This window comes from Macaca mulatta, chromosome X (assembly GCF_049350105.2).
Source record: "Macaca mulatta isolate MMU2019108-1 chromosome X, T2T-MMU8v2.0, whole genome shotgun sequence".
In the NCBI taxonomy this organism is placed as follows: Eukaryota; Metazoa; Chordata; class Mammalia; order Primates; family Cercopithecidae; genus Macaca; species Macaca mulatta.
In genome coordinates this window covers 78,259,405-78,273,666 of record NC_133426.1, presented here as the reverse complement: position 1 = coordinate 78,273,666, position 14,262 = coordinate 78,259,405, and the positions used below count along the sequence as shown (strand labels likewise).

The window sequence follows — 14,262 nt, the reverse complement described above, 5'->3', positions numbered from 1 at the left end:
TACCCCCCGGGGCAGTGACCGTGGCTGGAGTTCCGCCCCTACGAGAACTTGCGTAGATGTCTCTGGTGGCAAAAACCCCAGCTGGAGAGTCCCTGACACATGTCTTCCCCCAGACACCAGCCCACTGTGTTATCCCCCAAGAAACAACCACCTGTGTCAGGGTCAAAGCCTTGGCCCGGGGAATTAAGCCAACCCTCTCAGGGGAGGTGTTGGATTCCGATGGGGCAGGCCCCCACCAGCGTTCCTTTTCAGGTCTGAAGCCTGTGATTGGCCCACCACCTGCGTGATGGTCCCCCTCACTGAGCTCACACCATGGGCCCACAGGGAGACACAGAGGGAGTATGGTGGAAGGCAGATACCGAGCCCGACCAGCTGTCCCAGGGCAGTCCCTCCTACCCGCTTTCCATCCTCTCTGTGGGCGTCCTGCCCATGTCTTGGTTAGCGGGTGTCATGGCACCCTCCCATGGGAGCTCCCCACTTCCTAGATGAGGCGCCAACCAGCGACTCTGAGGTATTATCACTGCACCCACACACGGGAGTGCTGAGATATCCCATCTGTCCCACGGAGGATCAGCAGCCTACTGTGGCACCTCCAGCATTCCGAGAGCCCCAACACCCGTCCCTGTGTTTGGCGATGTCCCCTTCGTCCCACTCCACGACCTCCTAGGTGTTAGATTGAACACCTCTTGTGAAAGGTAGATCCCAGCCCTGCTTTAGCGAATTCGATCCTTCACGGATCCTTCACCACTTCTTCCACTCCGTGAATCAGCCCATTCTCCCTCAACAGAGAGCACCCCCGATTAATTTGATTCCCAAGCGGGTGCTTGCAGGTGCATGCACACACACATACACACGCTAACCTTGAATGGTATCTGTATTTCTCCTGTCTTTGTTCAACACCCTGTCTCTTGGCGATGGGAGCTGGCAGAACCTACACACACCTCCTCACTGGAATCGGAATCTGTGCCCAAAGCTGGGACCTGCCCAGCCCAGGATTCTGGCTGAAGGAAGGAGGCAATCCCAACCGTCATGGAGGATGAAGGCAGAACAGGGAGCTTGAGGAAACCTCCTGTGGCCTCGAGAGGTGGTTGGGAAGACTGACCAGGGACACAGAAATATCATGTCCACAAAAACCTGTTGGCCTTGGGGGTGGTGACATGGTATTTCATAGGGACCATCAAAGAGCAGCCAGGCCTAGCATCCACACTTGCCCTGGAAACCAGCTGGCCATTTTCAAATCAATGGTATGGAGCCCACCGGCTGCAGAAGGGGCTGCTGGCTGCGAATGGACACCAAGGAGGTGGAAGCCACCTTCCGCGTAGCTACCGGCGGGCAGTTTCCACCAGGTTGGCCCACAGGCACCAGAACAGACTCAGTGCCCCTGCCTCCAACCAAGAGACTATCTTGCCCTTTTCTTCCGCACTCCATGTATCTTCCCTTTGGCTCAGCTTCCCACCAGGATGTGGTTTCTGTCTCCACCTGGCTACTGAAGCTAAGGAGGAGATCTGACAGAATTTGTTAACTAAGGTTCAAAGGTGAGGGCTAAGAGGAACTGAGGATGCCAAGCGGGTTTTTGCCCCAGATGACCTGACCCTGTGCATGGTGGCACCGGAGGGACATAACGGCTCAAGAAAGAGGACTGGGTCCCTGAGGGGCGGCGAGGAGGATGAGCTCCGTCGTATTCCTCAACAGCATGGAAATAACCATGCAGGAAAGGCCACCGGCATCAAGCCACGGGGGAGAGCAACGATGCTCACGATGGAAAGGATGGTGAGAGGGCAGAACAGAAACAGTGAACCGCAGGAGGAAAGGTGAGAGAGACAGGGGTTCTGGAAGGAGGCCATCAGTTCCTGCTGAAGGGGAGGGAGAATAGCACTGAAGAAGGGGACCTGTGAGAACCCAAAGTGGGAGGAGAAGAGGAGGGACCATGAGCAAGGCGTGTAGGAGAAAGGCAGGAAATGCTGCTGTGGCTGGGCAGGGCCCCCACAGCACCTAGACCCAGGGCACTATGGTGAGCCCGAGTGCAGGGCTGCTGCTCAGGGGCCGGCCCTGGTGTCCCGCAGGGCCCTGGGGAACAGTTCTTCAAGCGCCAATGAACCGGGCAACACCCTGCAACCCCCAACACTCCCAACAATCGCAGAGAGGGCAGACCACAGGCCACAGAATATGAGAACAACTTTATTTCAAATTGCTTTGAACTGCGTTGGGAAGGGGGCAAATGCGGTGCAAGAGAGGAAGCCCTGGCTTAACAGGCAGCTCCGGAGCTCCAAAGGTGGCAGCTGTTTGTCTTGTAGGAAGATGCTGGCTCCAACCTGTGAAACAGAGCAGGCTCAGGGACGGGCCCCCAGCCAGGGCCAGCCCACAGCCCTCCTAAGCTACCGGGATTGTGGGAAGGGGCATGGTGTGTGCAACACTCACTTCAAAGCTCCTGGATCTTGTCAGCGAGGAACTGCATGGCCGCTGAAACAGAGAGGCAGAAGCGGGCACTCCAGACCCAGGGAAACAGAAACCCATCCCATGCCCCGGTGGGGAACTTCCTAGTCCTGCAACCAGAAACCCCACCAGCCCTGGTACTGACTCACCCACCCGTCACCTGGATTAAATGTGGAAATGCCTTCTAAGCGGGAAAGTGGTTCTCAGGTGCTGGGCCATCCCAGTACCGTCCAGAACATGTTTCAAAGACAGATAAGCCAGCCAGCAAACACCAGACAAGTGGTACCAGGCAGTAGTTAAAGGGGAAACACCGGCAGTATCTCTAACCGTCCTAAGAGAAGGAGAGTTCTGGGACTCGTGGACAAAGTGTACACGGAGTTCAGATGACACATTGTTATCTGTGCACACCCCTAGCTGAAAAGGCACAGAAGGCCCAGGTTGGCTTGATTCTCCTCCCCAGAGGAAAGTCAGTCCCAGTGATGCTGCCTGTACCTACAGCCCACCCCCGCCCCCCACACCTGCAGAAAGACACCGCTGTCCATCCCTGCCCCAGCCAGGGCTCCATCATACCTAGCTGCTGTGTAAGTTCATCAATTTCCCTCTGCAGCCAGATGCACTAGACCAGCAGACACCGGGGAAAGATAAATGGTTAGTCAACTCTGGCCTCCTCTCTCCCCAGCCTCCCTGCAGCCCCCATAGCCTGCAGCCCAGTGGCGACGTGGGTTGGCACAGAACCCTCAATGGAAAGGAGGCACCCTCTCTCCGTGGGGTGCAGAAGGTGGAGACGTGTGGCGGTGGGAGCGGGGGGGGGGGGGCGGCGGACGCAGAAATCAGTTTAACCTGGACACGGATCCCACCATCTAGTGTGGACCTCTATTTCTAGGAGCCACACAAAGCATTACCCGAGGACAGTCCTGGGCTCCCGGGGCCTGCTGCTGCCTTTCTGGTCTTGGGGGATGGACAGGCGGCTGCTGGTCACCTGAAAGAGAACACAAAATCCAGCTTCCAAGCCTCCCAGTGAGGTGGAAAAGGCCTAGCAGGGTCTAAAGTGAGGCAGCATCACCCTCTGCTGGCAACACATTGCCCCTGCTCTGCCCAGCAACTCCAACCCCGCTCTGGGACTGTCTTCACTGTTCCCCAGTGTGAGCCCATCTGCACCTGTGGTCCCCTAGCGTTGTGACTCCGGGTTGGACTCCAGCAGCGCGGCAGCCACAGCCAGGCCCTGGGAGGGCCAATGTGGCTGAGCAGGACTTAACAGAAAAGGGCTCCGTACCGCCGAAAGTCTCCTTCCAGAGTTGGAGTTTGGGGCACTGCTCCAAATCGCCCCCCACCACACAAACCCCACTCAGAGAGGACGATGTGGCTTAAAGCCAGCCCTGTCGACACCCCGTTTCCCATGGGACAGCTGCCTGGGTGGGCAGGGAAGTGTGGGAACAAGGCTGAGCCCCCATAAGCGACAGAGCCAGAGGTTTCCCTCCCGACCCCTCTCCCCTCCACCCCTATCAAACCCGCAAGACTCACCGGAGGGTGCATGACGTCTGGGCAGGAGGCCTCCCAGGCTGTAGGCCGAGGGCTCTGAAGTTCCCGGAACTTGGGGAGCTCTGATGTTGGGGTCACCGCTGCTGAGTTCTCCACGACGCATGGACAGGCGAGGCAGCCCTGGCCTGTGTGTGGGAAGCTAAAACAGAAATTTCTGAGTCGGGCTGGCGGTGGGGGCAGGCGGTGAGTACATGTGGGAAGGGGTTGTGGTAAGGTGGAGACTCCGGAGCCTAATCTCATTAGCACTTTCTCCCTCAGTCAGCCCCAGGCCAGGAGGCAGAGCCCAGCCAGGGAAAACACTGGGGATACTGAGATAGCCCGGGCCGCCTGCCAGGTGGGTCGGGCAACAGCTAGGGAAGGAGGAATCAGGAAGTTGATGATCCTAGACACCCCAGCTTTGCGGCCCACACTTTAAGGCATCACCCGATCCAAACCAGCTGCCAGCCCTGCCTTCCATCCCAGCTCCTCTCTGCGGGCGGAGGCAGGACTCCTGCAGTGTCCGGAGGCATGGCCATCACACAAGAAGTGCCCCCTTTAACGTGTGCCCCTATGATGAAGACCCCCATCGGGCATTCTAGTGTCCCTAGGCTCCCGACGACAACCCTCGAGCAAGGGACAGAGGGGACATGGGTGAACAGGGGTGTGCTGGAACAGAGGAGGTGTGGGGGGAGGAGGGTAAAGAGGGAGAGGAGGGCGAGAAGGGCCTACTTACTTGGGCCTTCGGGACCTCATCTCGATTTGGGTCATTATCTTCTCTGGCCGCAACCTGGGACTCCCTGGTCTTCCTTCCTGCAGGTTTCTTCCCAGGGCCTCTGTGCTTAGGCTTTTGTGGTTTCTTGGACATCCCGTGTGGCTGCACACCGGAGAATGGCGGGAAGGTGGCCGGCTCCGGGGGAGCGGCTGAGAGTCTCTTTCCGCAGGCAGGAAAGGCTCTCCCCGGAGCCAGTTGAGAGGCACCTCCTGGGGACTTCTTCCCCTGGGCCATCTTCCTCCTTGAAAGGCCCTGGGGCAGGGCCCCTGCAGTGGCAGCTCCTGAGCAGCTGGGCCTGGCCTCCACCTTTCCCCAGGCCCTGCTCTGCATTTTCTTCTGGGGAGAGTCCTCCAGCTCTCCCACAGCCGGCCTCTCCACGACTGGAGTGAGTCCGCGGGGAGCAGAGGTCAGGAAACGGCCCGGCACGGGCCGGTAACTCTCCTTGCAGTGGAAGCCTGCGTGTCTGGATGTGTCTGCTGCCTTCTTGGGGCTGCCGGGCTTGGCCTGGCTTCCTTTGTTGCGGCGAATGCCCACCCTCATCAGTGGTAAGCCGCTGCTCTCATCTGCGGACTCAGAGTCGTGGGTAGACATCCTGGTGGGGCCTTTCGCAGAGGGCTGCTGGGGATCCACGCGGAGGCTCCATCTGCTCTTCGAGCCCCTTTCCGGGTTGTTCCAGGCCTGCACTGGCCCAGGACCACAGAGGTGGAGACGGTCGGCAGAGGCCTGCTGCCGTTTTCCGGGGCTGGGGCCCAGTGCGTCTCTCCCACTGGGACCCACCTCCAGGTCCGCCCAATTGTCAGCCGACCCTTCGGCAGGGGCGCCTTCTAGGAACGGCTGTCCCTGGACGCTGGGCGGCGGCACAATGGCGGCTGGTTCTTCAGCCAGGTAGAATGAGTAGTCCACAACGTCCCCTTGGTCATCGATCGGGGTGCCTGGCCGTCCTTCCCGGCCCCAGAGCACCACCCTTCCTTGCTCTATCAGTTCGCTCTCAGACTCAAAGCTGAAGCCCTCCGGATCTGTGAACCCGCTCTCTCCGTCGCCATCGCGGCTGCCCTGCACCCCCAAATTGAGGCCGTGGCTGTGGTCCCCTGGGGCTCCGGGGCTGGCCGTGAGGGAGCCAGGCTGCTCGCCACCCTCCAGGTCGAAACCGGCCCCACAAACAGATACCTTGTCGGGGGAGCTCATGGCGGCAGTCCCGGCAGCCTCGGCTGTGGGGAGATGGTCGTCCTGGTAACGGCTGGAGGAGAGAGCTGAGCCCAGCCAAGCCCAGCTGAGCAGGCCACGCGACAGAAACAGTGAGGCTTTCGGGACACCGCCACCCTCACCCCAGGCGGAAGTACCAGATGTCCCCGGCAGCCAGTGGCTTCCTCGTGCCCTTGACGCCAGCACCGAGCCTTCTCATTGGTCCCCGTCTGCCAACCAGCGGGCCCTTTGTGGGGCGAGGTGCCTGAGCTTTAACCAATCGGGACACAGGCTCTTGGTTTGCCTCGACGCCCGTCATTTGACTGGGTGGCTGCACTCTGCTTGGGTCTTGGGGCCAGGGGGCACTGTAGCTCTTGATCGCCTCTTTCTTTCTGTCATTCCACCTCTGGCCGGGCACCTACTTTCCAAGGAGAGCCACATCTCTGAGCCCCAGTGACCCATCTGTAAGGCGGGGATAAAGGGGAGAGCTTCCCCCAGCTCATCAGCTTGGGAGAGTAAACGTTGTGCTGCACGCAAAGCACCCGGTGCACAGAGGAGGTCTCATTGCAAAGTAGGTTCCTGGCCAGAGGCGGCAGGAGAGCAAGAAGGAGGTGGATCGAGATCTCCAGTGCACCCTGGCCCCAAGACAAGACCAGAGGGCAGACACCCAGTCAAATGACCGGCATGGGGCAAACCAAGAGTCCGTGTTCCGATTGGTTGAAGCCCAGAGGCCTCTACCAACAAAGGGCACGCTGGTTGGTAGAGGGGGACCAATGAGAAGTCGCGGCACTGGCGTCAAGTGCGCGTGCAGAAGCCACGCGCTGTCGGGGACATCTCCTACTTCCGCCTGGGATGAGGGTGGTAGTGTCCCGAAGGCCTCACTGTTCCTGTTGCGTGGCCCAGTCCGCTGGGCTTGGCTGGACTCGGCTCTCCCCTTCCGCCGTTACCAGGACGACCGTCTCCCCACAGCCCAGGCTGCCCTGACTGGCGCCATGAGCTCCCCCGACAAGGTATCCGTTTGTGGGGCTGGTTTCGACCTGGAGGGTGGCGAGCAGGCTGGCTCCTGCATGGCCAGCCCCAGAGCCCCACGGGGCCGGGGCCACGGCCTCGATTTGGGGGCACCAGGCAGCCTCGAGGGCCAGAGTGGGTTCACAGATCCCAAGGTTTTCAGCTTCGAGTCTGAGAGCGAATTGATAGAGCAGGGAAAGGTGGTGCTCTGGGGCCGGGAAGGCCGGCCTGGCACCCCCGTTGACGACCAAGGGGACGTTGTGGACTACTCGTCCTACTTGGCTGACGAACCAGCCGCCATCGTGCCGCCGCCCAGCGTCCAAGGACAGCCGTCCCCAGAAGGCGCCGCTGCCGAAGGGTCGGCTGACAACTGGGAGGACCTGGAGGTCGGTCCCGGTGGGAGAGGCCCCAGCCCTGGAGAATGGCAGCAGGCCTCCGCCGGCCCCCGGGAGCCCAGGGTTGTCCTCGGGTAATGCTTCGTGTGGCTCCTAGAAATAGAGGTCCATGTTAGACAGTGGGATCCGTGTCCAGGTTAAACTGATTTCTGTGTGCCCCCCACCGTGCCCCATCACCATCTTCTGCACCCCACAGAGAGAGGGTGCCTCTTTTACATTGAGGGTTTCATGCCAACCCACCTCGCCACTGGGCTGCAGGCTATGGGGGCCCTCAGGGCTGAGGGAGACAGGGAAGACGAGGAGAGAGGAGGCCAGAACTGACTAACCGTTTCTCTTCCTCCGGTGTCTGCCGGTCTGGTGCATCCGGCTGCAGAGGGCAATTGAGGACCTTACACAGCAACTAGGTATGATGGAGCCCTGGCTGGGGCAGGGATGGACAGCGGTGTCTTTCTGCAGGCATGGGGGGCGGGGGTGGGCTGTAGGTACAGGCGGCGTCACTGGGACTGACTTTCCTTTGGGGAAGAGAACGAAGGAAAGCCCGGCCCTGGAGCCTTCTGTGCCTTTCCAGCTAGGGGTGTGCACAGACAGCAGTGTGTCGTCTGAACTCCGTGTACTCTTAGTCCACGAGTCCCAGAACTCTCCTTCTCTTGGGAGAGTTAGAGATACCACATGTGTTTTCCCTTTAACTGCTGCCTGATACGGCTTGTACGGTTTTTGCTTGCTGGCTGGCTTATCTGTCTTTGAAACACGTTCTGAATGAACGGTTCTGGGATGGCCCAGCACCTGAGAACCACTTTCCCGCTTAGAAGGCATTTCCACATTTAATTCAGGTGACGGGTGGGTGAGTCAGTACCAGGGCTGGAGGGGCTTCTGGTTGCAGGGCTAGGTGATTCCCCACGGGGACAGGGGGTGGATTTCTGTTTCCCTGGGTCTGGAGTGCCCGGTTCTGCCTCTCTGTTTCAGCGGCCATGCAGTTCTTCAGTGACAAGTTCCAGGACCTTTGAAGTGAGTGTTGCACATACCGTGCCCCTTCCCACAGTCCGGCAGCTTAGGAGGGCTGTGTGCGGGCCCTGGCTGGGCTGGCCCTGGCTGGGGGCCCGTCCCTGAGCCTGCTCTGTTTCACAGGTTGGAGCCAGCATCCGGGGCTGCAGCCAAGCGAGTTTCCTCCTTATCCTCCTTAGCCAGGGCTTCTGCTCTTCCACTGCATTTGCACACTTCCCAAGGCAGTTCAAAGCAGTTTGAAATAAAGTCGTTCTCATATTCTGCGGTCTGTGGTCTGCCCTCTCTGTGATTGTTGGGAGTGCTGGGGTGTGCCGGGTGTTGCTCTGTTCCCTTGCGCTGGGAGAACAGTTCCCCTGGCGCTCTGTGGTGGGCCCTCTCCCTGCAGAGCGTCTGGGCCGGCCTCTGAGCAGCAGCCCTGCACTCGGGCTCACCATAGTGCCCTGGGTCTAGGTGCTGTGGGGACCCTGCCCAGCCACAGCGGCATTTCCTGCCTTTCTCCTACACGCCTTGCTCTTGGTCCCTCCTCTTCTCCTCCCACTTTGGGGTCTCTCAGGTCCCCTTCTTCAGTGCTATTCTCTCTCCCCTTCAGCAGGAACTGCTGGCCTCCTTTGAGAACCCCTGTCTATCTCACCTTTCCTCCTGCAGTTCACCGTCCCTGTTTGTCCTGTCACCGTCCTTTCCATCATGAGCGTCCTTGCTCTCCCTCGGGGCTTGACACCGGTGGCCTTTCCTGCATGGCGGTTTCCGTGCTGTTGAGGAACACGACGGAGCCCAGTCCTCTTTCTGGAGCCATTATTTCCCTCCAGTGCCACCATGCACACGGTCAGGTCATCTGGGTCAGTAACCTGCGTGACATTCTCGGTTCATCTTAGTCCTCACCTTTGAACCTCAGTTACCAAATCCCGTTAGGTCTCCCTCTTGACTTTCAGCAGCCATGTGGCGGCAGAAGCCACATCCCAGTGGGTGGCTGAGTCAAAGGGAAGGTCCATGGAGTGCGGAAGAAAAGGGCAAGATAGTCTCTTGGTTGGAGGTGGGGGCACTGAGTCTGTTCCAGCGCCTGTGGACCAACCTGGTGGAAACTGCTCGCAGGCACCTACACAGAAGGTGGCTTCCATATCCTTGTTGTTCTATAGGTGGCCAGCAGCTCCTTCTGCAGCCGGTGAGCTCCATACCCTTGATTTGAAAATGGCCAGCTGCTTTCCAGGGCAAGTGTGGATGCTAGGCCTGGCTGGTCTTCGATGGTCCCTGTGAAATACCATTTCCCCACCCCCAAGGCTGCAGGTTTTTGTGGACGTAGTATTTTCGTGTCCCTGGTCAGTCTTCCAGACTGCCTCCTGAGGTCACACGAGATTTCCTCGAGCTCTCTCTTCTGCCTTCACCCTCCCTGACAGTTGAGATCACCTCGTTCCTTCAGCCGGCATGCTGGGCTGGGCAGGCCCCAGATTCGGGCACAGATTCTAGTTCCATTGAGGAGGTGTGTGTAGGTTCTGCCTGCTCCCATTGCCAAGAGACTGCGTGTTGCGAACAGACGAAAAGAATAGAAATGCAGATACCATTCAAGGTTAGCGTGTGTGTGTGTGTGTGTGTGCGTGTGTGCATGCCCGCGTGTGAGTATGCCCCTGCTAGCACCTGCTTGGGAATCAAATTAACTGTGGGTGCTCTCCCTTGAGCGAGAATGGACTGATTCATGGAGTGGAAACACTGGTGAGGGATCTGTGAAGGATCGAATTCCCAATAGCAGGGCTGGGATTTACCTTTCCCAAGAGGTGTTGTTCAATTCTCACACCTAGGAGGGCGTGGAGTGGGACGAAGGGGACGTCTCCAAACACAGGGACGGGTGTCGGGGCTCTCAGAATGCTGGAGGTGCCACAGTAGGCTCCCGATCCTCCGCGGGATGGATGGGATGTCTCAGCACTCCCGTGTGTGGGTGCAGTGATAATACCTCAGAGTTGCTGGTTGGTGCCTCATCTAGGAAGTGGGGAGCTCCTGTGGGAGGGCGCCACAACGCCCGCTAACCAAGACACGGGCAAGATACGCACAGAGAGGGTGGAAAGTGGGAAAGAGGGACTGCCCTGGGACAGCTGGTTGGGCTCGGTATCTGCCTTCCCCCCTACCCTCACGGTGTCTCCCTGCCGGGCTCATGGTGTGAGCTCAGCGAGGGGGACCACCACGCACTTGGTGGGTCAATCACAGACCTCAGACTTGGAAGCCAACGCTGGTGGGGACCTACCCCATCCGAATCTAACCCCTCACCGGAGAGGATGGGCTTGACTCCTGAGGCCAAGGCTTTGACCCTGACACGGGGTGGTTTCTTGGGGGGGATAACACAGTGGGCTGGTGTCTGGGGGAAGACATGTGTCAGGGGCTCTCCAGCTTGGGTTTTTGCCACCGGAGACATCTAGGCAGGTTCTGCTGGGGGCAGAACTCCAGCACGGTCACTGCCCCGGGGGGCATGGGCCATGGTCGACATGGTGTGGAAGGGGAGAAGCCCCTGGACGGAGTCGTGGAAGGCGTGAATCCATCCCTCAGTGGCTGGCTTTTGCCAGTCCCGCCTCCCAGCACACCACCTCGGTTCCATATTCAGACCACCTTCTGCACAATAATGGAGCTGTGACATGTACACCCTAGGCCCATGGTACACCGCATGGTCGGGCGGAGTCTTCTGGTTCTAGGGGATGTAAGTGCAGAATCCGAGGCTCCTCGGATTAGAGGAATCCACCTGGGCCCCACTGGAGAGGAGGAGGTCGAGCACCTCCACTCATTCAGTGACCCCCTTTTGCTTTTCCCTCAAGCCTCCTCTCCCACCAAGAGGAATGTGGGGTCTGGCCTGGAGAGCCTTAGATCCCCTCCTGCCTTGTCCTGCCACTCAGCTCAGATGAGCTCTGGAGGTCTGGCGAGCTGCGTGCCTGCCCTTGATGCAGCCACAGTGGCGGAGCCCTGAGCAGAATCCCACCTACACCCGGTGCCAGAGCTGCCACAGGTACATTTCCACATGAGACTTCTTACTCTGTTGGCAGAAAAGAGCGTCTCCTCTTCAGACTCCAGCTAGGGCCGAAGGTGTGCAAGTCTCCTAGCGCGCCCGCCAGCCACAGTCCCCAAGGGTGGCCTTCCAGGGTGTGGCGGAGGCCCAGGGCACCGCACACGGGGACGTGAGATGGCAATCATAGGATCATGGTGGTCATGGTGAGTAACAGCCATGAACTTTAGCCCGCCTGGAACACACTCCTGGGTGAACTCGGACAACCTCATGCACATCTGTCCTCAGCCTCCAGGCCAAGAACTCCTCCTTTTCCCCTAGAGATTTTCTCATCATCCCTTTCCTCGAAGGATGAGGCCAACACTTGTGTTTGCCAGGTACGGCCGTGTAGGCTGTGGCCGCCAGGGTGGCCGTGCAAACCCTATCTGTGGCATTCCAGGGTGCCCTGTTCTCGTGATCCAGCGTGAATGGCGCCCATGTGGTTGTGCAGTGTTGAAGTCCAGGTCACTACCATGCAGAGCGAGGAATAGGAGGTTGGCAGGGTTTTGGAGCCCTCCTGTTTGCCCCAACCCGATCACTACTTCCCACTTTGCACACTGCAGAGGAAATGAGTCTGCTGACTTTTCCAATAATCAGTCACTTTCTCTTAAAGCATTAATAATTGCCAATTAATACCCATCATCAAGATATAAAAGTTAGAGGCAGTTACATGTAAAATTACATTTTTGAAACAATAACCCCCCCACACACACATACACTCTCTCACACGCAGGTGCGCACGGGCGCACGCGCGCGCACACACACACACACACGGAGACAACTCAGAAGCCAGCCATTTGACAGTTATAAGGTGATCAAGCCAGGTAACTACTACCCAGGTCATGAAACTGTACATTGCACCTTTAGAGAATTGCGGTCAGAGTCCGTTTCTCTGAAAGATGGCAAATGCACATGCCACGTACCATGTGATTCCATTAATATGACATTCTGGAAAAGGCAAAATTCTAGGAACAGAAAACAGATAGATGGTTGCCGGGGTCTGAGGGTTAAGACGAGGAGTTCACTACAAGAGGGCGTGAGGGAACCTGGGGGGGATGCCGATGCTCTGTATCTGTATATATTGTGCTGGTGTTTTTACAGCCGTATGCATTTACAAGATCTCATAGAACTCTGAGTAAGTTATAGCCCAATAGTCCTGACTTTTTAGAAAAAAAAAAATTGTCGGCCAGGCGCGATGGCTCATGCCTGTAATCCCAGCACTTTGGGAGGCCGAGGCAGGCAGATGACGAGGTCAGGAGATCGAGAACAACCTGGCTAACATGGTGAAACCCTGTCTCTACTAAAAATACGAAAAAATTAGCCGGGCGTGGTGGCGGGCGCCTGTAGTCCCAGCTACTGGGAAGGCTGAGGCAGGAGAATGGCATGAACCCAGGAGGCGGAGCTTGCAGTGAGCCGAGATCGCGCCACTGCACTCCAGCCTGGGCGACAGAGCGAGACCCCGTCTCAAAAAAAAAAAAAAAAAAAAAAAGAAAAGAAAAAGAAAAAAAATTGTCAGCAATACATCTCGAATGGAAACTGACATTTAGTCGATACCTTTCGTGACTACGAAGAGCATGTTTCTCTTCCCAAATCTGTTAATGTGGAGAATTGTACCACTGTATTTTCTGAAGGGAAATTAAGTTCGTATTTCTGGGATGAAGCCGATATTAGTCATGCCATAATAGGTATTTTCCTTTTTGTATCCTGTAGGCTTCTGTGTGCTAAGATTCTGGTTCTGATTTTTACTTCTATGTCATGAGCCTGTGGTTGATCTGCAATGTTTCTCTAGGTGTCCTTGCAGGATTTGGTATCGAGGTTATGCCAAGCTCATACAGTGAGTGGAGGACCCTTTCAGTCTTCTGCATGAGTTTGTGTCAAATGGAAGATACGTATTCCCGGGATGTTTTTCAGAATGTGGTGGGGAATCCTGGAGTTTATTAGTGGAAAGCCTTTGACTACCGATATCTTTCTGTAATGATTCTGGAATGGTTCAGGTTGGCTGTTCCTTCTTGTGTTAGTTTTGGCAGATTTTGTTTCCTAGCCACTGGTTACGTTTTGCTTTGTTTTCAAACTGACTGGAATAAAATGGTCCAGAATATCCCCATTCATCTCAGACTGCATTTGTTAAAATTAGGAAGCCACAGAGGGGTTGCACAGAAAGCCAAAGGAGCACCCATACATATATTCTTCTACTGGATCCTCCATTAGTTACCATTTTCTAATATTTGCTTCATCCCTCCCCCCATCCCGCACCCCTGTCTTTTTCTGAGTGTGTGCGCGTGCTTGTATTTTTTTTAATTCTCTTGTGATATCATTTGAGATCCATTTGAATCATTTAGATCCATCATCCGTAAATACTGCAGCATGTATCGCCCACGAGAAAGCATGGTCTCCCACAAAACCTTAATGACATCATGACACTCAGGAAATGTAACATTGAGACCACACAATTTTCTACTGTATGATCACATGAAACATTTTCGATTGTCCCCATGGTCCCACAGTATCCCTCATAGCTGCTTTCTAACAAAATTCTCTTTCCAACCAAACATCGTGCTTTGCATTTAGTAGTCAAGTCTCTTTTGAGACAGAATCTCCCTCTGTCGCCCAGGCTGGCTTGCAGGGTCGCGAACCCGGCTAAGTGCAGCCTTGACCTCCAGGCTCAAGCCATCCTCCTGCCTCAGCCTCCTGAGTAGCTTGGACTACAGGCGAGTGCCACCATGCCCGGCTAATTTTTAACATATTTTTTGTAGAGACGAGTTTTCACCGTGTTGTCCAGACTGGTCTGGAACTCCTGAGCTCAAGCCATCCACCCACCTAGGTCTCCCAAAGTGTTGGGATTACAGGCGTGAGCCATGGTTCCCGGCCTGTTCAACTCACTTCAGTGTCCTTTAAAGTGTGCTTTAGAGTAATGTTTAAAGTGTGCTTTGAATCAC

The 14,262-nt window shown here is 56.8% G+C and overlaps 1 protein-coding gene across 1 annotated transcript; it reads right to left on the bottom strand.

The window, feature by feature from the left end:
• Nucleotides 1-2,419: 2,419 nt before the first annotated feature.
• Nucleotides 2,420-6,058, bottom strand: LOC144338520 (uncharacterized protein CXorf49-like). The gene is made up of 6 exons (XM_077988409.1): nucleotides 4,685-6,058; nucleotides 3,955-4,111; nucleotides 3,336-3,412; nucleotides 2,952-3,049; nucleotides 2,661-2,764; nucleotides 2,420-2,460 (listed from the first exon to the last, which is right to left on the bottom strand). The coding sequence occupies exons 1-6, from the start codon at nucleotides 5,906-5,908 to the stop codon at nucleotides 2,420-2,422; spliced, it is 1,701 nt and encodes a 566-aa protein (XP_077844535.1). The 5' UTR covers nucleotides 5,909-6,058.
• Nucleotides 6,059-14,262: the final 8,204 nt, after the last annotated feature.